The sequence below is a fragment of the Vidua macroura genome, chromosome 2, assembly GCF_024509145.1.
Source record: "Vidua macroura isolate BioBank_ID:100142 chromosome 2, ASM2450914v1, whole genome shotgun sequence".
Lineage (NCBI taxonomy): Eukaryota > Metazoa > Chordata > Aves > Passeriformes > Viduidae > Vidua > Vidua macroura.
Window position 1 is genome coordinate 91,261,616 of NC_071572.1, and position 27,605 is coordinate 91,289,220.

At 37.0% G+C, this 27,605-nt stretch overlaps 1 protein-coding gene across 1 annotated transcript in view; it reads right to left on the minus strand.

Annotated features, from left to right (window-relative positions):
* MIPEP (mitochondrial intermediate peptidase) overlaps window positions 1-27,605 on the minus strand; it is a 65,060-nt gene that overhangs the window by 19,289 nt on the left and 18,166 nt on the right. The window contains exons 11-16 of the mRNA XM_053971796.1: window positions 18,825-18,978; window positions 17,809-17,886; window positions 16,594-16,798; window positions 13,733-13,842; window positions 7,936-8,010; window positions 2,214-2,333 (exon numbers count right to left, since the gene is read on the minus strand). Coding sequence (XP_053827771.1) covers window positions 2,214-2,333; window positions 7,936-8,010; window positions 13,733-13,842; window positions 16,594-16,798; window positions 17,809-17,886; window positions 18,825-18,978 — 742 coding nt within the window. The remainder of the gene's footprint in view (window positions 1-2,213; window positions 2,334-7,935; window positions 8,011-13,732; window positions 13,843-16,593; window positions 16,799-17,808; window positions 17,887-18,824; window positions 18,979-27,605) is intronic.

Consider the following 27,605-nt stretch of genomic DNA (forward strand, 5'->3'; position numbering starts at 1 on the left):
ACAATGCATACTTAAGAAAGAATGGCTGGAAAAAGTATGGTCACTACTGTTTTGTTTATCTTGCTTACCTAGAAGAATCAAAAAGAAGACTGGCTGTTTTTTAAACGTATCTGAGTGTATCCTTGGACTCAAGAATCCAGCCTGTGCAAAATTGCTATTCACTTTCCAAACTCAGTAACACTAATCTTCTCTGGCAATAAAAACTGCCAGACACGACAAAAACAGGCAGATACATTTCCTTGTCCCCTGCCTGGCAATCATTAGCTTCTGGATTCAGTAACAGAGCAATGAAATCCCAGCAGAATTTCATCCTCCAGGAGCCAGCAGTACACTCTGTATACTTTTGAACAGATATGCAATGTCCAGCCAGAAATTGAGATTTACATTGTTCAGACAAACAAAGTCTAGTGGGGTGCTGTTTCTCCGTGCTTCCATCTGACTTCCTTCCTGCCTTGCATGTGGCACCAGCTCCCATGCCCGTCTGCACCAACACAGCCAATGCAAACACTGCTGTATGCAATGCCTGCTGCCCCTGTGCCTATCTGTTTGAATGGCAAATACAGATCTCAACAGGACTTATTTTCCACTATCTCTCAACAGGACATTTTTGCACTATCCCTCCTACTGTTGGCATGTAACACGTGATGCTTAGGTTTACCTTATATAGGTACACCCCATAGGTGCAGCAGCATTCACTTACTAGGTGCAGTCTATATTTTGTCATTTTGAAAGCACTGTAACAAAAAGACACATGCAAATTGTCCTATTATCTGAGCTCTCCTATTATATGTGCCTGAGAATGACAGAAATTCATCTTCTGAGGACATATGCTGTGGCTCTACTCCAGAAAATAAGTCTGCACAATAAGACTGAAGCCCAACCAAGTACATTCAGAGGATATTTACTGAGTTTACTTGCCTGTCAAGAGCAGTAAAAGAGAATTAGGGTTCATCAGGAAGGGATAATAATGGATGCTTACAGCCCTGACAGACAATGATGCTACAGAAAAAAAACCAAAACACCTGGTCCCTACTACTGTATTTTACTGTATTTCAATGTCCAGCTCTGAAATCAGATGAAAGGAAGAAATATATTCTTTCACTTAAAAACCCCAACCTTTACTTCAAGGCTTTTATTTTTTTATCTGGACTACAAATTAAATACGTGAACATGTCTCAAGTTTGGAAGGAGGAACAGCAAAGGACAGCAAGACAAACTACAGATATTAAATACTCTACAGAGTACTAATGTTATTCTAATGCAAATTTTCACAATGTTTTACTGAAATTTAAACTGTCTTATAGTTCTTGACACTAATTTTACATTCAATAAATATAAACATAGATTTTCTGACTATTCAGAAGTTCACAGTATATTTTGCTGGGATTAAGTTCCAGGCCAAAACTTGCTAGCCCAAAAAGATCATAGCCTCACTGCAAGATGTTACACTCTTTTGGAGGTGTGAGCAGGGGCAGTACAGTTATGATGAGGAAAAGGATCACTCAACACCACTCTCAGAGATGGAAAGACACATTTTGCTAAGGAGAAAAGTACATTTCCTGTGAAGCAGCAAAAGCATTTGAATATTCTGACTACCGTGTCAAACAGTGACTGGGGGCCCAGGCTCCAGGCAGGAATTCAGCTTCACACAGACGAGGAAATCCCATGACTGCCATATACAACCTACGCCTTTGGCTGTCACATGATGTACAGAACAAACGCGTGTTGTGATGAAGATCAAAATTAGACAGCTCAGTAGAACTCCAGACTTCTTCACTTTCAGATAACACATGAAAGCATAAATGACATGACAAAGGTCACAGGAATACAGTGAGCAGAACACACCCCCATTTCCTGTTTCACACTTTCTCTCATGCTGACAGCATACATACCAATGTGCAGCACAAGTGTTTTGCTGCCTTTTATAAGCAGCCTTTGAGAAGCTCAAATAAACCCTCTTTCCAATATATTGTTTCCAGTGCCTTCTTTACTAAGAAAATAAAGGCAAGGTAATGAAGTTCATCATTAAAAGACTACACTTATACAAAAACATCCCTACCGTCTGGATAAAGTGAGTGAAAGAAAACTTTTTCAATATAACAATACAGCAGTAAATACATAAGTGTACAGGGCAAGGGTCAGGGAGAGGAAGGGGTATTATTAGTCTAGCAAAGAAAAGGTGCAGTTTATACAGTTATTCTGTTGCTACTCACTGTATTGGGTACATATGGCAATCCATAAACTTTCTCCTGTGTTTCCTTTAAAATTTCTGTGGTTGACTTTTTTAGAGGGTGTTTACCATGGTAGATTTGGTCCAAGACAGCATAGAAAACCTGAAGAAAGAAAACACATTTGTCTTTGGCACATGTTATTGACATATGAAAACCAAAAAAAACACAAAGAAAAGAACATGAGAGATGGACTAGGGAGGCGGAATAGTTTAAATATATATGGTTTGGAAATCTTCTATAATTAGTATAATATACTAATGTTATACAAGAAGAGAAACAGGTTTTTGGAGTACACCAACCACCACCATCATGACCTTTCATAAATCCATGTTTACGTCACTTAGCACACTGGGAGTACAAATTGTCTGCACCTTTTAAATAAATGAAAATCTGTCCCTAAGACCCTCCAGCACTTCCACTTTTCAAGAAAAAGTATTTTTAAATAGATTTAATAAAGTATTCATATTTTTAAGTTACTTATTTTAAAGTTATTTAAGTGGACACTGCAAAATAAGCTATTTCAAGATGTGTACATGCAGCCATGAGAACACTTCACCCCTGCAGGGGCAAGTTATGGCTTAGGCAGTGAACATAAGAATTATATTAAGAATATTACAGAATCAATGAGGTTGGAAAAAGCCTCCAAGATTATCAAGTCCACCTTTGACCTAATAGCACCATGCCCACTACACAGAGCTGCTGATGCTACTGAGTTTCTGCTAGAGCCCTGCAACAGTGTAGTACTAAGGCCGATCTTTTCTTTATTTTAGCTCTCACCATCAGAGCAATAACTTACTTAAATGTAAGCTTAGCTCAAAGCACACTGCACCAGGAGGGTACTTTGTCAGAAGTAAGAGCTGCTCCATAAGCAATTTTTGTGCATGTGAACTACAGCAGAATGCAGGTGCATGACCAAACTGAGGTGTTTGGAAAGCGGGAAAGCAGCACCATTTAGAAGACTTTCCAAGCAAAGAAAGCAAAGCAGAGTCTCTGGCACTGTAACAAAAAACATGAAACAGGCATGAACAGAAGAAATTATTGCAGCCTTTTTTTTTTTAGTATGAAGATTTCCTATTTTGTGGAAGTGCAAGGAATACAGAGTACACCCACTGCTGTGCAACACAAGATATTTTTAAGAAGTTTTATGGATCCAGATGCTTAAGGGAAGAAGTCAGGCCATCCCGTGGTCCGCACACTTCATAGGAAAGCTGACAATAAGGAGCCTCAAAAAGCTTTTTTGCAAAGAATGAAGCAAATAACTTGGCTAGAGATTCAGGCCCAGTCACACTCCCAGGGTGCACTACCATCCCCAATGACATAAACACACTGTTCTGGGAACTATAACCACAAAATTTTATGGAAAAAAAAGTTGTTTGGATGTTTTATGTTACCTAAATAACACAACCCCTTGAACCTTTGAAAAGATTCTGTATTATGAAATGTTAGTACAAATCATTCTGAATTCTTTAATAATTTATCAGAATTCAGAATCTTTTTACTTGTTCTTGATACAACATGTAGATTCATCAAAGTTGTGACTATTTCTAAAGGAGTATAATCCTTTTGTTTGAATAAGCTGTTTTCTAATATAAAGAATTCTGATAAATCCTTTGACAGTCTCTCTTGGCAAATAACAAATGTGCACGTTGATATTTTTTTCCAAGAAAAGCTGAGGGTTATAAGCAGCAGGGTGAATAAACCATGACTTGCAGGAGCTAATCCTAGATTTCCTGCCATGGCTAATGAGGAGAAGAGAGGTCAGTAAGACTCACTGCACAATGACCCATTAATGATATTGCAAGTTTTATGTCCCAGCTAGCAACACTGAACAAGACATGTAAGCACTTAATATTGTCTATCTACAAATGCAGAGTAGCCAGCAGTATCTGTTCAGACTAAAAATATAAAGAGAAATCTACACTACACTGCAAAAATACTTTTTCACTCTTGTTTATCTAAGAAAACTAAGAGGCTTTACAATGGCTTTGCATTCCTAGTAACTAGAATTCTTTTTTTTTTTTTTTTTTACACAGTTTAACAAAAGCTACAGGTTTATGATAGCAAGGGTGACAGAGTATGACCCACAGAAAGTACCGTGAATAGACCTGAAAATTACCCGACGTAGTAGTCCTAAAAAGCTCACTTTATCCTGTCACCTTAGACCTTTTTAACTCTGTAGTAGTCATTTCACACTAACTTCCCTCTCCTCTCTACAAAACCCAAATCAAACATGAGGAACTTCAGCATCTGACAAGAGACTTTAGTGTTAAGCTTCAGCACAGTCTTGATCCTCTTTTTTCTATCTCCTATCTTTGTTTGGACCAGTCTGCAGTTGCTCTTCAGTGTTCTTCACAAGATGGGGGAACTGCATCTGCACGGCAGGGGACCTCCTCTAAAGTAAAATTTGGAGTGAAGTAGTTTGTGGTCAAGGAGCAAAAGCCCAACTCATAGCTAGGAAGTGGGGAAATGTCAACTCAAGGCCAGTGAAATGTTCTGTCTAAAGAACAATGTGGTGACAGGGAAATGAATCACTGAAGTCAGCTATAAGCTCTCCCTTGATCCTGGCACATGTTCAGTGTGGGAAGAAAGCTATGAGCCAGGCCACCTGGACAGCATGGTTAAAAAAACCATCCCTGAAAATAAACTTGGATGAACTTTATACCCACATGCATTTCTATCTACAAACCACAGTTCTGTGTGTTTACACAGGCCTTTGAAATGGGAAAGGGAAACACATCCCAGGACCACAGGATTTTAGGTAATACTGCTGAGGAGCAAACTAATACTTAGTATCAAGCAGTCAGTAGAAGATGATTTCTTATTTCAGTAAAACACATTTCTCCAAAGACTTAAAAATATAAAAGCACCATCATATACTTATTAATCTTCATACTGTCTCTCTATTTTGCACTTACATTGGTATTTATTAGTTTCACTTGATTCCAGTTCTTTCTAGCTCCTTGTCTGCTTAACAGCATTAATATGCACACATTTAGGCATTTTCCAGTGAAGTTACTACTGACTGAAAGACTCTGGGGTTCAATCTGCCTGGCAAAAGCCTTAGGAGAAGATGTATGGGTTCTATCTTTCCTTCTGAGTAACTGATTACACGACCTAAAAGAAAATTCAGAGGTATTACAGTTATGAAAAAGCAGTAATATTTCTCACTTTCATGTGCCAATAGACTTATTTTCTGAACAGGCCACAGAAGAACCTCCAGGTGTTTTCCACACTGCTGGAATATTTGTCAACATTTTTTCTACTTTTAAAGGTCAAATATAGCTAAAATAGCAACTAGCCATCAATACAGAATATAGTTTTTGCCAAGTCTGAAGGAACAGTATTAAAATCATCATTCACAGTATTTTCAGGTATATAGCTAGCAGCACATATGTGTTTTGGCATTTGCAAATTAAAATATATTTTGCTTCAATTAATTATTATACTTTTTAATCTGCATGACTTAAAATATGCACTTCTAAAACGGAATGTATTAGCTTTGTATCTGCCATGTAGTCAACTTCTCTGGGACTTTTTTTTTAATTATTCAACAGAACAGCTCTGCCAATTTGTCTCTTTGAAATGAATGCACACTCCTGCAGGTTTTACACCTGACATCTCCAAAAACATAGTGCTGAAAGTAGGAAATTAATAATATTATTCAGTATCGCATTGTGGTCATTTGGCATGTGTTGGAACCAGTTTAACTTATTTTCCACAAGAAAAATTTGATGGCAAGCAGCCTGCTAAGTCACTGTATCACTGCCAGCACCAGTCAATCATTAGGCACCCATGGGAACTTGAGCCCACCAAAGTGGGTGTTCTTGAGCCACAGGGTGTGGAATGACTCCAAGACAGACTCTAAAGAGGCCCCAGGAGCAGCTGAGGGCCAACAACAGCAGGGACATTGCACAGCCTCACCACAAGCAACTGATGCAATGACTTCTCCTTTTGGAATACTCTCTCCTGCACTACAGAACAGGGAGGCCAGGTCACTTGTGAATATATTTGTGACACATTGCTCGATATCTGAGCCCATTTAGCCTCCACAATGTCAGCTTGGTCTCAAACCTTGACAAGATCATAGCAAATACATAAAAAGAGTTGAAAGAAATCTGTCAGATTGACACATAGCTGTTATGGATAGAGAAATCAGAAAAGAATGGGTGCATGTCAAAGGACTTGATCAACACTTTGGTGGTTAATAATCTGTACATGTGTATTGCCCTCATGAATGAAAGTCCACGATTAAGCATTCACAGTATAAATTTTATTTCAATCCAGAATTTTTTTTCCTCAATAAAAACCTCCTGTATTAATTATTTATATTCTTGCCCACATTCTTCCTGGATTATCAGACATCTCTATGAGAATCTTTGAAAGCCAGCAGTGTGCATTTTAAAATCAGACCTGTAGAGAGAGTGCAGTTATATTCTCATGTCACAGAAGTATAGCCACAGGTAGCACCTATCCAGCCAACACTGGCTGTTGACAGCCAGCACTGCACTGAAAGCACAATTCAAAAGTCCATTAAGTTTAACCAATGAAAAATACATGTATACACTGAAAACAGTGTTCAGTTTGGCTTTGACTAGTGTAAATGACATGTATACAACTTACAGGTCCACACTCCAGACTTCTGATTAAAGTCTTCTATGTGACTGCACAGAGAAAACTGCAAATACTTAAGTTTCTCTTTCAGATCAACTTCAGTTAACCAGCCCAGCTCATGTTTGTAGATAGGGTTGTGATCATTTGACCACCAAAGATCTGTAAATTTGTTTCTTTCCCCATCTCAGTAACTAACCTTCACTAAGGTACTAGCAGAGTTATCTCACCTAAACACCAGATTAATTGTAGAAGGAAAAACTATATGCTTTGGGCTTAAGGCAAAACAAAGAAGAAAACACAATCAAACAGCAAGAACTTGTAGCACACTAAGAGTAGCCAAATGATTACTGTAAAAAAAACTTGGCTGGATGCTAATGCTATTGTACACATCTGAGAACTGCTGTTGCAGGACTGAGAAAGGCCAAATAACATTTTAGATAGAAATCTGATTTCCTTTACTTCCTTTGAAGAACAGCATCACTGATTGTTTATAGAAATGACTAATCAATCACATCTACCCACAGAAAATAAAGGTTTATAAATTTAGTTACTTCTCCTAACACTGTGAGAAAGAAGTCTTACATCCTTACAGCTCAGCCAGCAATTTTGATGTGACAAGTGGCCCCTTTCATCTGGAGCTGCAGAAGACAAGGAGCTCAAATCACATTCTAGTAAATAGTTGTGCTGGTTTGATTTTACTATGGTAGCCTATATCTCTCAGTCCTACTTTCTTTTAATGATCCAAGGTGCACAAAACTTCCTCTACTTCAAGTTCTCCTTAAATGATTCCATTAACTAAAGAATTTGATCTTAAACTACATTTGGGAATTCTGATAATCCAACCATTTTCAAAAGCTGGGGTTTTCATTATATTTTCCTATAGATATAAGCATTTACATTTAAACAGACAACACAGAATATGTTCAGAAAAACAAATATAAAAATTAATATAAAAATTAATAAATGTTAATTAATTTTCATATACTTGGATAACACATTACATTAAAATAAAAAATTTGGTCAAATTATAAGAACAAAAATATGTTTTGCAAGTGCTGAATAGAGAGTAGAAACTAGAATGCAAAACACATACCTGGAGTTGCATATCAGCTGCAGCACACACCTTTTTGGACTCACATAGTCTTGACACCATGTTTTTTGGTAGCGGCTTGAAAAAAAAAAACAGGCCACATTTAGACTTGTTTATTTGTAAATTGTGTTTAAATAGCTAATTACTAGAAGAGCCTGAAGTTACAAAAAAAAAAAAAAAAACCAAAAAACAACACCCTGGGGTAATAGAACGAATTTGAAGTGCTTTGCAATGAGGAAGGAAATATTTGCTGAGCGAAGCATTAAATGGCCAATTAAGATATCAGCATTCATCCATATAGCAATAGAGAAATCACTAAGAAAAAGCTTTTTTTTTGTTTTTCTATATGCCTGTTGAAGATGTTATTACTATTTTAGACATAAAGAACAGACTGGGGCAGTTAAAGCCCTCCTACATCATATAACTCATAATACTGAGCTTAATAATACTGGGTTTTCATAACTTCAACTGAGACAGCATCAGACCTTCTACCCTAACCCACATAAAAATATTTAGTTGTACTGAACAGTAAATATCTACCCTTTGAAATTTTTAACAAAGTTAAATTTATTCCACATCTATGGTAATAAAATTATCCATGCCACCACATAGTGAAAAGTCAGAAACACTTTTCAAGTAATTATAAAAAATCCTTTTGACTTTCTACCCAGATGTCTGCAAATATATCCAAAGACTTTTTAATGCCACATTTTTAAGAAATCTGTCTATGAATGCTTGACCTTACACTTCTTCCACCACTTGCTGAAGCTTTAAGAGATGTTTTTCCTAACAAACATTTTCTTTTTTTTTTCCCTAGCAGCTTCCTTAACCAAACAAATGAGATATGGTTAAAATAACTGCATTCTTGCTAAAAAATTAAAAAAGGTACTACAAGTTGTACAACATGTAGAGTTATGTTTAATACCTAGCATCTCTATGTTATAGAGATGCTAGGTATTACACTTGACTCTAAAATCATACCTATGCTTTTATAGTGCATTGAAGCAGTCAATAAATAATCCAAGAAAGTCTACAGATATGGCAGAGCCATATGTTTAGATTCTTTGCAAATTATATGAATCCCAGACAAACAATATTCACAGAATAAAAACCCAATTCTAGAGAAGTTACACCTAAGTGAAGAAAATTTTATCAATTGACTCTAAAATCTCAAAGTTGAAGCAGGTAAGAAAAATCCTCTGCTTGCACAGCTGCTTTATGGAGTACTTGCTATGGCTTGCAACTCTTCTCCAAGTCAAAAGTTAGCTAAGTCAGTATGGTATAGAACCAGAGAATTTAATAAGGCGGAAAGTAAAGTAGAAAAAAAGTTACAATTGGTTAAAATATTTTGGTTGGACAATTATTCTCCCTGTTTTATGGATGTCTCTGCCTCATTCTCTTACACAAGTATGGCATCCTTCAATGCCTTTTCATCTTGAAACTGAAGCACATCTGGGTTTTCAATAACATGGTTTCATCAAGGAAACCTATAGAATTTTGAACAGATTTGGTTAAGCACAAAACCTATCAGCAAGTTTTGGCAGCTTTTTGCAGACTTTTTTTTCCTAACAAACTAATACAACATGGAATTAAACAAAACTTTCTTCTAGGGGCCTCTTATGTCAGATACAGCAAAGTATGAGAAAACTGGACAGAAATTCTTAAACTAATTTATCAGTGTTAAAGACCTGAACAACCAAAAGCTCAGCAACATCAAATATGTATATTTTACAAAGTTATCATTAAAGAGTGTTAAAGTCAAGAGTCATCCTACCAGTAAGCTCAAACCAACTCTTTCCACATAATGGTATTTCAATTTTCTATTTCTTCTATATTAAATGATGGCAAGAGGAAGTTCTAGACACTGAGTAAAACACAGGTAATTTTACCAAGTCTCCAAGAAAATACTGTTAACTTTTTTTGTAGCCACATGAATGTCAAACAAATAATGTCAATCTACTGTGCATTGAAGAGCAAGCTCTACTGTTTGAGCAGATTAAAATCAAGAAGAAAGCACAAGTCATTCTTATGACTACACCTGTTGACAAAAAGGCAAAGAGGAAAAAACATTTATGTCTTTCTTAAATCTATCGGTGTTACTAACCTGGCTCAAAGATTGTGTTGTGATCATAATTCAGAAGCAAAGCAGAATTTGGCACCAGAAAAACACTGCCAAAATTAGATTAAATCAAAAGAATTTAAATTGATAAAGAAGTCACTTATTTTTCCCAAAACACCTTTGGGATCTTAATACTTAAGATTTCAGGGAAGCAAAATTTGACTCCAGAGTGTTTTTCAAAGATCACAACTCCACTCCAAGGTATGTTTCTGTGAATATCATGCACACAGATACGCTGAGGTCTTGAACTGGAGCACGTACTGTTTCAGGCAGTAGAAACTATTCCTCCTTGCTCCATTAAAATCTCACACAGTCGCTTAATAAGCAGCTGAATGAATTTTTAAAAGGCATCAACATTCTTATGTCATTTCTCCTGAAAGATGAACTCTCTCTGATAAAACCAGAATGAAACTGTCATCTTCCTTCTAAAAGAAAGACTTCATAGAGCTTTGCCTGAAACTATGTCATTGAATAACCATTCTTTTTTTAAAATTTAAACACTACATGCTTTACTCTGAGGTCCAGTCTTCTATCCTTCTCCATTAAGTAACTTTAAGATCTTGGAATGAATTTTTCAGCATGTTTTTCATGGTGGCTAAAAGAAAAGAATTCCCTGTGTCCCAAAGCATGCTTAACTCCTTACCATTGTGTAGTAATTGCAACACATTACAACTGTAACTATCTGTGGGCTTATTCTTGTAATCATGCTAATACAATACTGGCTTTGTAATTCCATCTCTGTGAAAAATGAACTCAGTTCAAATTTGAACAGCTGAAACTGGCCTTTGTTCAAGAGAGCCTCCAAAGTCACAAGCTTAAAATTATTTAGTTCCAACCTACCACATATCTCTGCACTTTACAAATGAAATTAAACAAAATCACAGTGATACAGAATGGCACTCATGCACCAGAGTCTCTGCTTAAGCACTGTAATGCACTCATTTTGATATGGCTTGACTTCATGAGCTTACCTGACTAATCCAACTTTAGTAACTAATTATTACAGTCCTCTCTATTTATTCATTTTATCTCAAGGATTTTTTGGTTTGAGTCATCTTTCAGATGAAAGGAAAACTAGGCTTGCTATTTTCTTGAAACAAATAGATTTGTACTGGCCAGCTTTTTCAACTAAGTTCAGAAGACCTGCTCCTTTTGACAGAAGAACCTGCAGGCTTTGTCACCCCTCAACATTCAACAGCACAACCTTTCAAAAAGGACAGAAGGCAGAGACAAGCTTTCAATAAACTTCCAAGATATTTTGGACCAGAAACTCATGATCTACATCTAAATGAACTCTCATCTTAGAAGGTCTGCCCATCAATTTCTTTTCCTGCAATGCTACTGAAATACAATTTTCAACAGTTCACATGTTTTAATAACGAAAACACCTCTTCCCCTCCTCTTCGCACAAGTATAAGCACTGATTGTAAGTGCAGATCCTCAAAGATTAGTCCTTCTACAACTGACTTTTACAGCAATGGCTAATATGAGATTACACTGGCAAGTTTTTCTGATGCAATTATGTTCAGTAGGAATATTAGAAACCACAACACCTGAAGTTTACATGCAAAAACTAGAGTATAGATGCAGCAACACCAAAAGAAGGATGCTTTGTCAAATTATCTGCATTGCCTCCAACACAAACTGGGTCAGTAGCAAGCCCACCTTCTGCCAACATCCAGCAGAGCTCTGTTGGTGTAGCTGGTGCAGAAAACAGCTTTCTAGCAGCCTTCTAGCATAGAAAAGCTCAGTCTCTTAATTCATAAGAAAATTAATGTAAGTTCTCTTAGAGAACAACATATTGATTAAATGGTTTCACAATTTTCACATTTTACCATTTTTGTGCACCTTCCTTACTTCCCCTTGAAAAGGAGTTAAAGTGGACTCTTTTTTTTTTCAAATAAATAAAAAACAAACAAACAAACAAAAAAATCAAGTTTCCTATTTGCACATATAACAGAAGAATTAATCAGGGAACAAGCAGAGAAATTAAGCCCCAAAAAGATCTTTGTGAAGTTGAAAATGTAAGAGAAATGGGATTTTCAAGTCAAAGTACTTCATAACATATACACAACAGAAAATTGCTTCAATCTATTTGTATTTAAATGACAAACATAGAAATCTGATATCAGATTCTTAAAATCAGCTTAGATGAACCAACATAAGCAAAAGCAGATTTACCTATGTTGGACAATGGCTTAAAAATGCATTCTAAAATTTTAAAAAAGCAGTTAAAAGGAAGCCATCTAACGCTCTCAAGAGCCACAGAGCAGTTTCAGGCTCTTCTTCTCATATTCCAGCATAATCCATTCTTGCCCTCTTCAAGACTGGATTTTTACATAAAACCCTCTCTCTCAATTGCTCTCTGAAAGGGGAAGATTTCACCACCAATAAACAGAAGTAGTTTATGGAAATGCCAAATGGGACAGAGTGTCTGGTTCTTAGCTTTTGCACTGAAACTAAACATGGTTTAGATTTGTCAAGTCATTTTGAAAATACAAAGCCATAAATAATGTTCCACAAATCTCTTTCAGATGTTTTAGTGAAGCTCATTCTCTGAACTCATATGCAATTAGATTAACTCCATGCTGTTTAAACACTACATGAACTTTATAGGGAACATTAGAAAGTCATATTTCTCTATGTGGATTCAAATAGATAAATGATCAATGCTCCTGAACTGAGTTTAACTCCCAGATTTCAAAGAGACCTTTCTTAATGCAATCAATTCTTCAGAAAGGATTGCTCTCTTGCAAAAAAAAAAAAAAAAAAAAATAGAGCAAATTTTTCAGACAGTATCTATTAAAATAGAAGTTAAACAACATATTTTCCTAATGATTCAATGGAAGCAAATATAATTCTACTTCCATAATACTGAAATGCACTGAATGCTTAGTATTGGATAAAAAGCTCCAATGAAGTGTAACACTACACAACTTAGGAGGAATTTTTGAAATGTCTGTATAAATATAAATAGTTTTCTATTACCATGTCTTAAAGTGACCACCAAAAGTCACCTTGCTGCAAAGAGAACTGCTTTCCAAACACCCCACAGAAAGCAGATCCCTGCAATGGACTGATAAAGAATAATTTCATGTAAGAAGGGCAACAGAGTTTTAATGCAGAAATTCACAACTCACAGAACCTAACTAATACCAATATAATCCTAAATAGAGCAGTATGTTTTTCAGCACAAAATATTTCATTCACTGCCCTACACTATGCTAAAAATGGAAATTTTGAACCACTGCAGATCATTTCCATTTCCATCCATGATTGGCTACCTGAGCTTTACATTAAGACAGACCTGAAAGAGTTCAATAACAAATGCTATTTTTGTCATAACTTACCTGTAATTATATTAAATTATTCCAAACAACTTGATTCACACAGAAGTTGTTCACCTACTATACCTTGTAGGAAAAAATAAGGCTGAAAGTTTTAAGTATGTAATTGGAACCTAGGATATAAGAATCTAGTATTCTTCCACAGATTACATTTATCTTTTTTTGCAATGATAATATTAACATTTTTTTTGAATAACTGAAATTGTAATACTAAAATAACTTTATCCATTGTTTATTTCTACTTTAAACATTATTCATTAATAACACATGTAAAGATGATTCTTTTCCTACATACATTTATTCCTATTTTCAAAATTTTACATTTTTTCCCTACCTGTCCTGTTTTATAATGCCTTGCAAACTGGTTAACCACTCGATAGTCATTTGCAAAGTACTCCATCAGAATTGAGGGAACTTCAGCAAAATCAGTAGCACATCTGGTTCCTAGAGGTAGAATAATTGTACACATTAGCATCTGCTATTTTCACTAACAAATAGTTAACTCTTCCCAAAAGGTTTTGCAACTTTCAGTTTGGACTTTTGGTGAACTTTAATGTTCTTTCATTTATTAAGTCAATATTTTATTTCCATTATTGTACATACTGCCAGAAAAGCTTCATTATAATCCTACACATTTTACTATAAATCACAAAGTAAAACAAAATATTTGAACAGCTGGGTGAGGCACCTTATAAAGCTCTGGATCACACCCTTTTTAAACTAAACCAGACTGTATCCAAACTGGCCCTACATGAAACACCAAATCTATTTAAGTATCCTAAACCTAAATTAAACTACAATGTAAATAAAACTATGCCTTAATCCCATTCACAGTTACAAGTTTTAGCTTCCATCTGTTTGCTGAGCTTACTTATGCTTTATATTAACCTCACTTTATGATACCAAGTCATTCATTCAAGGAACACTCTTGCAGATTGAAGACATGTTCTATGTAAGTGCAATGAGGTAATACCTCAGCTGTTACTATTTTCAAAAAGCACTTTCCCAAAAACCTTATTTACTCTAATCTTTATCAGCAGCTTACCCAATGGAAGTTATTAAAAAGTGTAACACACTGCCAAATCAAAGCTGAATTTCTGATTTCTATATTAAAGTTAACAATGGAAAAATTGTTGTTCTCATAGTGGACCCACTGGGTCATCACCTCTATCCCTGTCTGCCAGAAACAATGTCAACAGTCAGAATCAGTCTTAAATTCCAGTCTGCTTTTACTTTTATTTGAAGACTGATTTTTAAAATCACTCCTTTGACCTCTATAAACCTTTCTCTAATTTTTAATCTTAACTTATAATCTGTTTACACTCAGTGATTCAGACTGATACTGCTCTTTAATATAAATAGCATTTATCATACTAAATTGAGAGAAACTATATTCTCTCTGAGCCATCATTATCCAAAGGCAAGATAAAGTCTAAGAAACCATTCTAGTTCTCTGTACCTGCTGCAGTTTCAATTCACCTTCAGACTATACACACAAAATGAACATGCCCGCTTTCACCAGTACCTTTACCATTCTAATACTTACTGCTGTTAGATACAGCTCTGATGTCATTTCAAATGACACTGAACCTTTTCACAGACACATTAGCTATATGCACTTCTGTGTTTCTGTTTGTCCACCACTGCTGAAAAATCCATTTGGTAGCAAAAATCTCCTTATAGTCTGAAAATGCATGATCTGCACTGTGCAGTTCTGAATTAAAGAAAAGTAAGGCAGGAGAGAGCAGGAAAGATGACAAATTACTCAGCTCATCTCAACTAGAATGTCATATTTTTTGTGCTCACAACAGCCTGTAGTCATCTTATTTCCATACTTTACCACCCTCAGGTTCCATGAGAGCAGACAGCCCCTAACAGACATTCCTGGGACGAGCCCTTTGATTTTTACACATTCCAAATCCATTAAAAAAGGATTCTCTGCAGAAACAACACCACTGACCTCCAACCTCCAATGCTGCTTTTGCAATGCTAGATCTGGAGTGAAATCCTCTGGGATGCAGGACTGCCTGGAGCTAAGGCAACACAGAAACCATACACAGGGACTCCTGGAAAATCTGAGCCTCAAAATTAGCCACTTCCTGCCCCTTCAAGAGTTTGACATGCAGAAACACATGATTCAGCACAAGAGGAGAGCTCACACCAAAGCAGCTATTTTGGGCATATAAGTATTCCTGTAGCTCAAGATGAGCAAGGCTATATGAGTGGAAGGAGTGGGAGAGAGCCCTTAGCTGTCCCAAAGACTATACAGAGCTTATACTGAAGGAATTATGCAGTGTTCATCTGTTTTAACTATGTCCAGTAACGACAGACTTATAAAATAGTTCAGTCAACTTTAATTTTAAATGGACAACGTAAAAAAAGAGTATTTTGCCACTGGGTGCAAAGGTATCTATTGATAAAATATTAACATTAACACCCCGTTATATCATTAGCATAAAAATGGTAAAATACATTAAAAAATAATTCTTTAGACAAGGGATTCACAGTCTCACACATTTTGTAGTTTGTTTGTCTTTTTTTTTTTTAATAAATAAATGTCTACTGCACTTGAGAGTTCCAGCACACTATTACAGAAAAGAATATACCAAGCTGTCCACAGGTTAAAAAAGTAACATGCCAAGCAGCCTTAGCCAACATGGGTCTTTGACCTGTTTGCCACAACTGCAGAAGGTTATAGAAGCCAGAGACCTGCCAGCCAATACCCTCACTACTCTTTGAAAGACCTAATTCACTAATTTTCCTTCATTCACTTTCTTAAGCCATTTTCAACCAAGGATTCAATGAGGTTTTACAGTAGGTACAACCTATTTCCCAACCTCCAACTATTCCAATGATTATAAACTCCACATAAGACAAACTTGAAAGCGTGGATACCAGCAACAGAATAAAGATCAACAGTACATAAAGAAGAGATACAAACACCTAATCCTTATTAGAAAAAGAATAGGCAAGTGTTGTTTTGTTGAGTTCTACATAACATCTGCGGATCTGATACTGTATTGTTAAATCATCAAGGGTATAGAACTATTAACACGACAACGATTTTTGGTTCATACTCCTTTTATTCTTCTGTTTTGTTCTGTCTATTTTTAATTGTTTTTTTTAATCTACTCCTTTTTTCTGGAAATTAAACATTTGACTAAAACAAAAAAATCACTATTATAGCTTTCTTACCAGTGACATGCTGGTACCGAGTTCTTCCCAGCATAGAATGCATAGCATGTCCCATTTCATGGAAGAGATTTTCCATCATGCCAGGACTTAGTAGCGTTGGTGCACCCCTTGCTGAATTGGGAAGGCTCAGCATAAGAACAACTACAGGTAGCTGGTACTCTCCATTTTCCTTTAGCCTCCCTCCTCGAACTGTAAAGTGACAGTCCTTTTCAAGGTAAAAGCAAACATGGACAACCAATGTCATTATATCAATTATACTAAAACAATGATTAAATTAAACTAAGCTGTTAAATCAAATCTGAATATATATTCAGTTACATGAGTAGAATTCAGTGCTGCTCTTGAACAACACTGTTTCTCCATCCTTACTATATACTTCAAATTCATAAAGAAATTACTTTATTCTGTAAAGGAAAGACTGTGTTGCTTTTAGAAAATAATTTATGTTTTAGAATTATCAAAACTATTCAAACTTTCTAACAGATATCACTAGTGACAAGAAATTTACTGATGTGTCAAATCTATAATGTAGAGATTAAATTTTCTCCTCCGCCTTCAGCAGCAACTTCTTTATAAAATATACTACACAGAACTACTAGTATATTGTGAAATACTAGCAAAACAAGAGTTACATATTAAACTAATGTAGATTTAAAGTTTGTTCACTCACCACCTCACTAAAGGTGGTAATATGCAGATGCTTCTACTGAGTGAAGTGTCTACTGTACTGCATCCTATTGCAAATATAGTGGTACTAGGTAGTGACTGAGCCCCAATGTTTTGGAGAGTTTCCATTCTGGATTTAGTGTGTATCTTTTATTATAGTGGTAGCTTAATAAAGTTCTTTCTCCTTTATTTCTAAGCTTGGGCCTGCTCTGCTCTGTTCCTGATCGCATCTCACAGCATTTATTAGGGGAAGGTGCATTTCCATGGGGGCACTGGCATTGTGCCAGCATCAAACCATGACAATTTCATAACACCTGTTATTCTGTACCACAAAGAGTCTGAGCTCAGCCGATTGGGTGTTTTTTTAAATGAAAGCTTGCTCTAAAAAATATTTTACCTGAACCCACACATGAAGTTACAGACATTCCCTATTTAAATTTATTTTAAAATGAGGCAAGTTTTACTAAATTTATATTTAACACAAATAGCACTAATGCTACAGTCATTACTTATATAAAACCCAAACTGAAGTCAGATCATAAATGTTACCTGATGTGGTTTATCAGGCCGCTGGAAGAAGTCACAATAGATGTACCCTAGCAAACCTTCAGTTTCATGAACAACAGCCTGAAGAAAAAAAGTGTATCATTTTCATAGTGAAAGCACTGATAAATTGCAAACTGAAGACATAATATTCAAACCTCAAGACTTATAATGAAGAAAAAACAAACTGGGAATAATTAATATAAAATCTGTCCTTAATTTTAATTGAAAATAAATACATGGACAATATTCACATCTTCTATCTCAAACTACAGACATTTCTGCATTTCACTCAAAACTAGCCAGTCACAGATTAGTAATAAAAGTACTTTCTGTGATAAAAAAGCCCATAAATGACAAACAGAAGCTGATTTACAACAGAAATAAAAATAGAAAGAGTAAGGAGTAATTATAAATTGACCCACAGTACATAAAGAACAGCATCTCTTGCTGGAGGCTGAGGATAGAAGAGCAGTGGAGAAGATCTGGCAATAAATAAATGTAGGAAGACAACAGAGGAACCTGGGAACCTGATGAGTAAGTTACTGCCCAAGTTTTGATTTCCACCCTCCCCTAAAAAGAGGGCAGAAAAAATAAAGTAAAAATCAATCTCAAAGTAAAGATGACTTAAAGAATTTAAACAATGAGGTAAAGACACATGACAGGTAGGACACACATCTCCAGCATTCTAGTCATCTATGGTCATCTCCAAATTGAAACTAAAACTAACAGGGCCCATTCAGAAAGGTGCAACAATAATCTCCAAACAGAAACTGGTTTTGATTCAGGCATCCTTGACACAGAGCTATCATTAAGGACATAAAATACCAAACATCCAAAAGGCACTTAAAGAGGTGATAAAGCTCTTGAGGTCTAACTTCAACTAAAATTAGACAACTAGTTTGTGTTTTTGATAGGTAACCAAGCTATTTTCTTTTAAAGTTTGATTCATAGCTCACAGGAACACACTATCTTGTTTAATCTTCCCTTTGGTTTCAGATGCTGGGAACAAGAATACTTACCAACTTTCGAACATCTTCAGACCAAATCTCTCCTCTCTTTGTCTGTTCAGCATAGAGAGAGATCCCTAGGAGCTGACTGAACAAAGAGTTCAAACCTTCCATGCACGCCCCAAGAGAGAAAAATGGACAGTACAAGCCAGGATCAATGTTGTACCTAAGGGAATACAAGAATCCCAAACCAGTCAGTCAGCAGAGCTATACAAACTACAGTACTTACCTTCAAGCCACAGAATGTCACAAAATATACCAGCTCAGCCCAAAGACCCTCAGTGAACATATTTGGCTTTATTTTTCAAATAGTGAAACCAAGTTACAGGCACAATGCTTTGCAGTACCTCAATTTTTCTTATATTCAAATCTGGATACCAAATTCAACAGACGTTGACTATGATTTTCAGAAATGTGGTGAACATGTAGCCTAAACAGACCATGGCAACATGGTGGGTGGCCAAGCAGTGGCTTTTGATACTCAAGAGGCCACTGGCACTCAAGTGCCTTTCCCATGCCAAGGCTGCATTGTGTGACTGATCAGAAAAACAAGCTGGCTTTGGCTGTGATGTAAGCCAAATCCCCAGCTAGGGCAGGAAACCAACTGGTAAGCTCTGCTGACTCTGCAGTCTTGCCTTTCACTGCAGCAACAGAAACACCAAGTAGACACAATCACCTCCCACACAAAAATCACACCTCAAGCTCTGGGGACTCTCTTGAACCATGCTGAAAATATCTTACAGCTGCAAGCCACCTGGAAATTTCAGTATGCAACATGGATTTCAAACATGGCCAACACAGCTTCCTGAGCCTAACCTCAATCAACTATGTTCAAGATGCTGTAGTACAGAAGCATGTACCTCTCTCATAGAGAGGTAGACATCATAGAGAGGAAGACATCATACATCTGCATGCATGCACATAAGCAGAATGAACAAAACATTCAAAAAGTAGTTCAGAGATGTATGCAGTCTGTAGAAGGGTTTACACTCCCTAAGACTCTGACCCTAAAAGTAAACACGCTACAAGTGTATCAAGAAAATAAATGCTTTGCGAAATTACACCTTTCAGAAGCTGATTAGCGCCACACAATTCTTTTGAGACAACAGTAAAATCAGAAATGGAATCTGCTTATAGTTGTGTGTGCACCCCAAATTGCAAAAAATACTCTTGCCTCATTTCACATACAAAGCCCAAGTGTTACTTTATACCATTTTCTAGGGTCTGAGAGTAAAGACTGTTTAACTCTAGACAATCACAGTCACTGAAATTTAAACATGCATCAGCTAGACTATAATAGCTGGACACCAAAGATGAGAACCATGCTGTTTTAAGGCCTGGGATCAAAAGGCTTAGTTACAGACCAGCTGTGAAAGAACCACACACCTACCCTTCCTTCCTTCCCACTCCCAGAAAGAAGACCTGAAAAAGAAGCCCACTAGGGATACTTCATTTGCCAAAGTGCTGCTTACAACTGCAGCTCCAATTCACTGATGAGCATCATTGAGCTGTGAGGCACAGCAGGGTGGGGTTATTCCTCTAAGCCACAGGTACAAGATTTTGCTTATTTTCACACCACAAATGCAAGAAGCTAAAGTCAGTGTATTCCATTCTATATTAAACTATACTAGAATATAGAAAATAAAGCAGATTTTGCCTCTACCACAATGACACACTTTTTCAAGAACTTCTACACTTAAATTCATACACTGTGTGCTTCCATGTGCACGCTTTCCTTCTTACTCAAAAAGTCATTACACCCAAGGAAATAAGCATGATATAAATCACTTTAGATCAAGTTAGATAAAAAGACTGAAAGCAAGTCTCTAAAAGAAACCAGAAAAGATGAGGTAATTTTCATATAAGCCACAGAAATTCAGATCGACATACAGAATTAAAGGGTATGTGTTGAATATCCTAAGAATTTTTAACTCAGTAATTCCTAAGAATTGCAATACTTTCAACAGTGGCCCTATTTGGAAGGCTTTAGCAGGTAAATCTCAGATGTCTCCACACTTTTATAGAATCATCCAGTGATTGCATTCTGACCAGACTGTTACCATGAAAACTGAAACACACCACCAAGTGCTTCAGACCTCCTGATTCTGCTCTGAAGCTCTCTCTCCCTGCATACAGACTACAAGACCTGTTAAAATAACCCTTCTTTGGTAGCAAATCATAACAGCCTCCACAATAGTTTAAAACTGGTTTTTGTCATATCACTTTAAAATCTTGTACTATCATCCTACATGCCACTATGAATAGTAAGCTGAGCTTTCCATTTGTAATTCAAAGAATTGCTTCTTTAACTAATATCTGGCTACAAAAGAACTGTCTCAATATACACCAAAGACAAGTTCAGGAGGCTTCAGTGAACAAGGGCTCTTTGCAGGGCTTTTTTGCTGGGTGCATTTCAACCAGTCCTGTCAAATCTACGCTTATTTGCAAAGCCTGCACACCCTCCTCCCCTCCAGACATCCAGTGTCATCCATGATTCCTGTGCTATTTCCTCCCTGCCCAGTGGGAGAAGAGAGACAAGCGTACAAGGTATTCCAAGAAAGAAACATATGATACAGTACTACAAACACACACTTCAGTAAATCAAAATTTAACACTACCAACAGCTCACATTCATAACAAAACATCAGATTTTCACAGCTGCAGGAAATTAAAACATGTTACTCCCAACAGTAAGTTCAGCTGCAGGATAAGAGAACATGAAAATAATAAGAAATTAAAGAACAGCCCCTTGAAAACACTTCATGAAATTAGATAACTTTTACACAAGAAATAAGAAAAATCAAAAGGTGTAGAGACTGCTCAAAATTTTCTAAAGAGCAGAATTTTTTTTCATGGACCAGCTAACTCTGGAAATCGTTTCCAATTGTTTCCAGTCGTTACATGAAGGACAAGAAAGTCACCAGGAGCAGTCAGTATAGATTCAGCAAAGGCAAGTCATGCTTAAATAACTTGATAACCTAATATGATAAATAACTGGCCTGGCAGAAAAGGAGAGGGCAGTGCACGTTACCTCCTTGGACTTCAGTGAGCCACTTGACACTGTCTCCCATAAGACCCTCACAGAGAAGATGTCAATGTGTGGGCTGGATGAGCAGACAGAGCAAACTGGCTGAATGGCAGGGCCCAGAGGGTGATCAGTGCCACAGTGGCTGCTTGGAGGCCAAGGACCAGCAGTGTGCTCCAGGGGTCAATACTGGGTCCAGTCATTGGCATATAACACCAAATTGTCATCCAAACTGGGAGGAGTGGCTGATACATCAGAGGGTCTTTTTTCCATCCACTGGGACCTTTACAGGCTTACAGGATAAATGAGGTGACAGGGACTTCCAAGAAATTCAAAAAGTTCTCCCCTGCACCTAGGGAGGACAACCCCAGGCACCAGTATGTGCTGGGGGACACCCAGACCCAGCAAGAAAGGAGTTGTGTAGACAGGGACCTGTGGGTCCTGGTGGACACCAAGTTAAACATGAGCCAGTGAGGGACCCTTGCCACAAAGAAGGTGACCGGCACCCCAGGGGCATTAGGAAGAGCATGGCCAGCAGCCTGGGGGAGGTGACCCTTCCACTCTACTCAGCACTGTGTCCAGTGTTGAAGTGCTGTGCCCAGTGCTCAGCTCATCAGGAAAAGAGACACAGCCACACTATTCGGCCTGGGAAAGAGAAGGCTCAGAGCGATCTTAATAAGGAGTATAAATTCCTGAAGGGAGCGTGCAAAGAGGACAGAGACAGGCTCTTCTCAGTGCTGCCCAGTGACAGGACCAGAGGCAATGGGCACAGAATGGAACATGAGATGTTGTATCTTAACATTAGCAAACATTTTTTCCCAGTGAGGATTAGCAAGCAGTGGTACAGGTTACCCTTAGAGGCTACAAAGTCTCGCAACTTGGAGATACTGAAAAGCTGCCTGGACTTGATCATGGACACTCAAATCTAGGAGACTTTGCTTTAGCAGGGGACTGGACCAGATGACCGCCAGAGAAAATTTCCAACTCCAATAATTTTGTGAAGATGTCATATGGAACCTAGGACTAAGAGCACACAGCTGCAGCATGAGACAGATTCCAGCTTTATCAGAGGAAGAGAACGTTTCATACTAATCACAAAGGATTACCACATTCAGCTGAAATACTGGATAAATGTGTTTGCTGGAGGGGTGGAAAAAAACAACCTCTGAAACTAAGTGTCATTTCATTTCAGTCAAATACACAGATATGTACTAGCAGGACAAAGCAATGATATTTCTTCATGGATAGAACAGCTGACACTAATATATTGCAGGGAGAGGATCAATGCCTACTTCTCATTCTCAGCATTCCTTGAACATGCACCCCACCCCAGGATGAAAAGTATGGGAAGAAGGCTTTCTGATAAATACTTTGTAATATACTGTCACTGTCCAAAGTGAGGAGAGGGGGTGGGGTGGTGGCAGGAAGTCAGTCTGTAATAGTTTTGTCCTTTGAAAAAAGCATGATACTTATCCACCCCTCCCCCACCAGAAAAATAGCAGTACCAGACTATAATGCCTTAAAGCAGACTCCCCAGAGGAACTAGCCCCCTACTCTGGCTAATGTTTGAAGATGTCACAATCTTGACATTTTGAGTACAATGAGGTCCTGACTAAACAACCACTTTAATAGAAATGACACAAAGTTAATGTCAGTCCCTTCTGTTAGAACATTGCCAGGATCAAACCTCTCCCACATTTAATGAAAGATGTGTGTTAATGTTCTTCTTGACAATGGAAAACTGAAAAAAGTTTTGAAAAACAACATTTTTTTTATACAGAATGCCAAAACAAAAATGTTTCTACTTCTGATCTCAATTGTCCATTTGTGCCTTGCCTATTACAGCAGTGTGCAAAAAAAAATCAAAGCTGAAGATATTGAAAAACCCTCAAATACCACTATTGTCTTATGCTCCAGACTCAATACTTAACTTACTTCTGGACACACCTGGCATCAGTCAGCAGAGATTATTATACCGTGAATTATCTGGCATCCACTGTTTGCTAGCCAATGCAATGTCCTAGGAGTTATGCAGAAGGGGTTAAAACCCATAATATAATGCAATTATCACAATCAGATTATAATAACCAAAAATACTTCAAAATGAGTACTGGGGAGTGAAAAAAAAATATACTCCTCCAAAAAGTGTGTAATACATCTTCAAAAATCTTTGTCTAAATACCCGTCCATACCCCTAAGCAGTAATCATTCCAGACACCAAAACACAGATTCATTTCCCAAGTTATGAATTTGGTCCTACCTCATACATGAACTCTATCTTCACAAATTAAGTACAACCAACTCTAAGTGAAAAAAACCTAACCCCAAACTTGCACCAGGAAAACTCTCTATTTGGGCTTACTTAAGAACAGCAATAAGCCAAAACCTCAGCTATCTGAAACTGATGTTCTATAACCAAAACCTCAGTTCCTGGAATTATTACTGATAGATGATGTTGCCTTTCAGTGGCAAGAGCAAGCATATGACTGACTCTTTTCTGTGCCCCCACCTTCAAGATTCAATGTTACTCACTGAAAAATTAAAGGTGTAAGACTAGGTAAGATTAGACGACAATGGGGAAAAGGGAAGAAATTGAAAAATTTGAACCTTCCCCAAAAATAAAATTACTCAACGAACAGAACAGGAAATGCTGCAATCTCTACTAGATTTCTAGAACTTAAATCTGGCATATGGGTGTGGGTAGAAAAGTATTTGGAAGAGTTTACAAAGTAGATGCTCCCTTCTTGAAGATTCTTGGTTTATTTCAGACACTCAAATGGTAGCAGTCATAAGCAACTTCATTATTTCCAGATGACAAGAAAAAAAGCATCTGTTAGCTAGCAAATGATTACCCAACCTCAGTTACTGACAGCTTCATCATGTTAGTGGGACTGCAAGAACACATTTCCCAGGCAAAGTATTTTGGCATTCAAATTCATACCAATCTAAAAACATGGTAGCTCAACTTTTGGCAGCAATGGGGACTGTGACTGTGACAGCAATTGAATCTTCTCTTCCCTCAGTCCTTTCAAAAAAATTCTCATGCTGTTAAAGGGTCTCAGGTTGTATCTTCAAAACACACTCTGACCTGGGTCAGATTTTGTAAAAGTCTACATAAATCTTTAAGATGAAGACTTCTCTCAATACACTACTTTAGCATTTTAAATTGCCCAGTAACAAAGACAGAACTTGTATGTGTAGGATGCAGAGCCTTTTTGAGGGCTGATCCAAGACTGTAAAATTAATTTTCTCCTGAAGCTAAAGGGAAAATTCAAAGTTCCCCATCTTCTATCCCAGGTGTATGGTGCTTCTTTGATCCCTTTTTTTAAACATGAAACCAAGTGTATTTGTAAATGCAGACTAAAGCCTCCCAACAAAACCCTACCAAAACCAAGGCATTCCTGCCTTGGCAAGGAGTTGGACTAGATTATCTCCAGAGGTCTCTTTCAAACCTAACAATTTTGTGATTCTGGGATTCCACTGCACATTACTTTTCAGTCAACAGAATAAAAGTATAACTTCAGTCAATGAATTAGCTGATACTGACTGACTCTACATAAAAAGGAGCAGAATTTCCAAAGTGCTTTAGCTTAGCCTGCCCTTGAAATGCTCACTAGCCAGAGCAAAGCTATCTTCCTAATCTACATGTTAATAAATGTTGATGACTCTACTGTGCATATAATTATTTTTATTATACTACATGTTGAAGCAGTAACCATTCTAAGAATCACTTTATGCACAATTTCCAAGCTGTTATCAATTGTGAGCTTGAATAGTTGTACGGCCTTCTATTTAAAACAAATAGTAAAAAAATTAAATAAAACTGCAAGAAGTAGCTGATTTATTATAAGCACACTCTTCAGCAAGTGGCCTCCACATTTATGCAGACAAGTTACGATTTTATCTCCAACAGGAAGTGCACTCAAGTATTTTTGGGAAAAGAAATCAGAAAGGAAATTATCATGACCCACACTGAACTACAGTAACAGGCACTCTGCTATCAGTAAGGGTTCTGCTAAGGGTTACTGCTGCTAGAAAAAAGGTTAATGTTCTGGAGACAGACAACATTTAGTGACAATAACTACTGCACAGGAGAAATGGAAGACAGGTTTTCTTGTATGCTGTAATTTGCAGCCCCAGAAGAGCAGACAGACTCTTTTGTACATGGCAGAATAAGATCACCAGAAAAACATTGTATTGCTGTCTCCAAAGCTGGCAAACACATGGGAACATGGTTACAGCATTTCCTAAGGAAGAAAATGGATTCAGGGCAGCTAAGCAAGCCAGGGCAAGAATCAAACACCCTGTCTGGATACTCTTTTGCTTAAAATGTGAGTTCTGGGCCTTAGGATACCCATGTCACCAGAGAAGGGTGGACACAAATGTTATGACATTTTCAAGATTAATAAGGTACCAGTTAGAGGTAACTAGCACAAGTCTAGAGCTCAGCTATGAGCTCTTGCTTCTTCCTGGAACTTAGGCTTCCCTGACTGGACTGCATGTTGTATAGTCGAATCCCAAAAGGATGAAGAGCACAGTATTTTCTATGGGAATATGCCTTTGAAAATGCAGGCAAAAGAGATGGATCTCCTATGGTGTTAACTTTGCAGAGAACTCCAGCCAAAAAGATTTCTTACCATGTAACATTTCCCCTAGTGTATCCCCGGTAAAAAAAATGCAGGTATGGATTGATTTGTGGTATTTTCAATTTGCACTGCTATAAAAAGATTTTCCCAACTACACTTGAACTTGAGCACATAAGTTTTCTTATGCCATTATGTGAAACTTAAAGGATCTGAATGTAATTCTGGAAGAAGAGGAAAAGGAAACATCAAAACTTCTATCCGTTACAGACATACACACACCCATCAGAAAACAATGATTAATCTAAATGATTAATCTAAAAAACTTCCTGAAATCAAGGATTTTGTACATGCCTAGATATTAATAATCTCTTTTTAAAAGGTTGCTTTTAGTTTTGATGTAGGAAATATAACATTTATGTGAAAAAAAGTAGTCACCAACACACAGTCACCCTGCACAAATCAGTAACAGCATCAACAAATATATACATGAACTCATCTACAGTGGAAAAGAGTACTTTCCTCTGTGCCAAACTTTCAGTTAAGCTGCTTTGACTTAAGAAAGATAAAAATCAAGACTCAAGGAGGTCCCTTTTATTGTAATAATGAACCTTAAATTAATTGTTTCTCCTGTAGAATTGCATAACTCTCATGCTTACCTGTCCAAAACCATAAAAGATAGACACAAACTTGAACATAATAGGTATGCTCTGTATTCATTTTGCAGATTCCACTAACTTAATTCACTCTAAACATCTGATTTCAAATGCCAAAGCATTTGTATTTATAACAAAGCCCAGGAAAGAATGAAAATTTTCTCACATACTCTATGTCAGAATGTGAGCTAATACAAAGAGAAATCTCAGTAGCCTCCTAACAAAAGTAGAAATATCAAAGAAAGCTGTAGTTTCTTTAATGTAAATTCCTACTTCTTATTAAAGGATAAACTACATTTAAGAAATCCAGATACTTTACTTTCACAGTTTGCAGCCCAGCAGTACTTTTAAAAGAAGCAAAGTAGCCAAACCAATTAAAAAAACGATTATAAAAAGAAGGTAACTGACACAATGAGGTTTGGTTATTCTTCAGGAACAGCAGGCTTCAAAGAAAAAGGCTGTGCCCCTGTGAGAAACAAAGATGTAGCATGTGATTATAAATAATTATTTCTAAGCTTGTATGACTTCA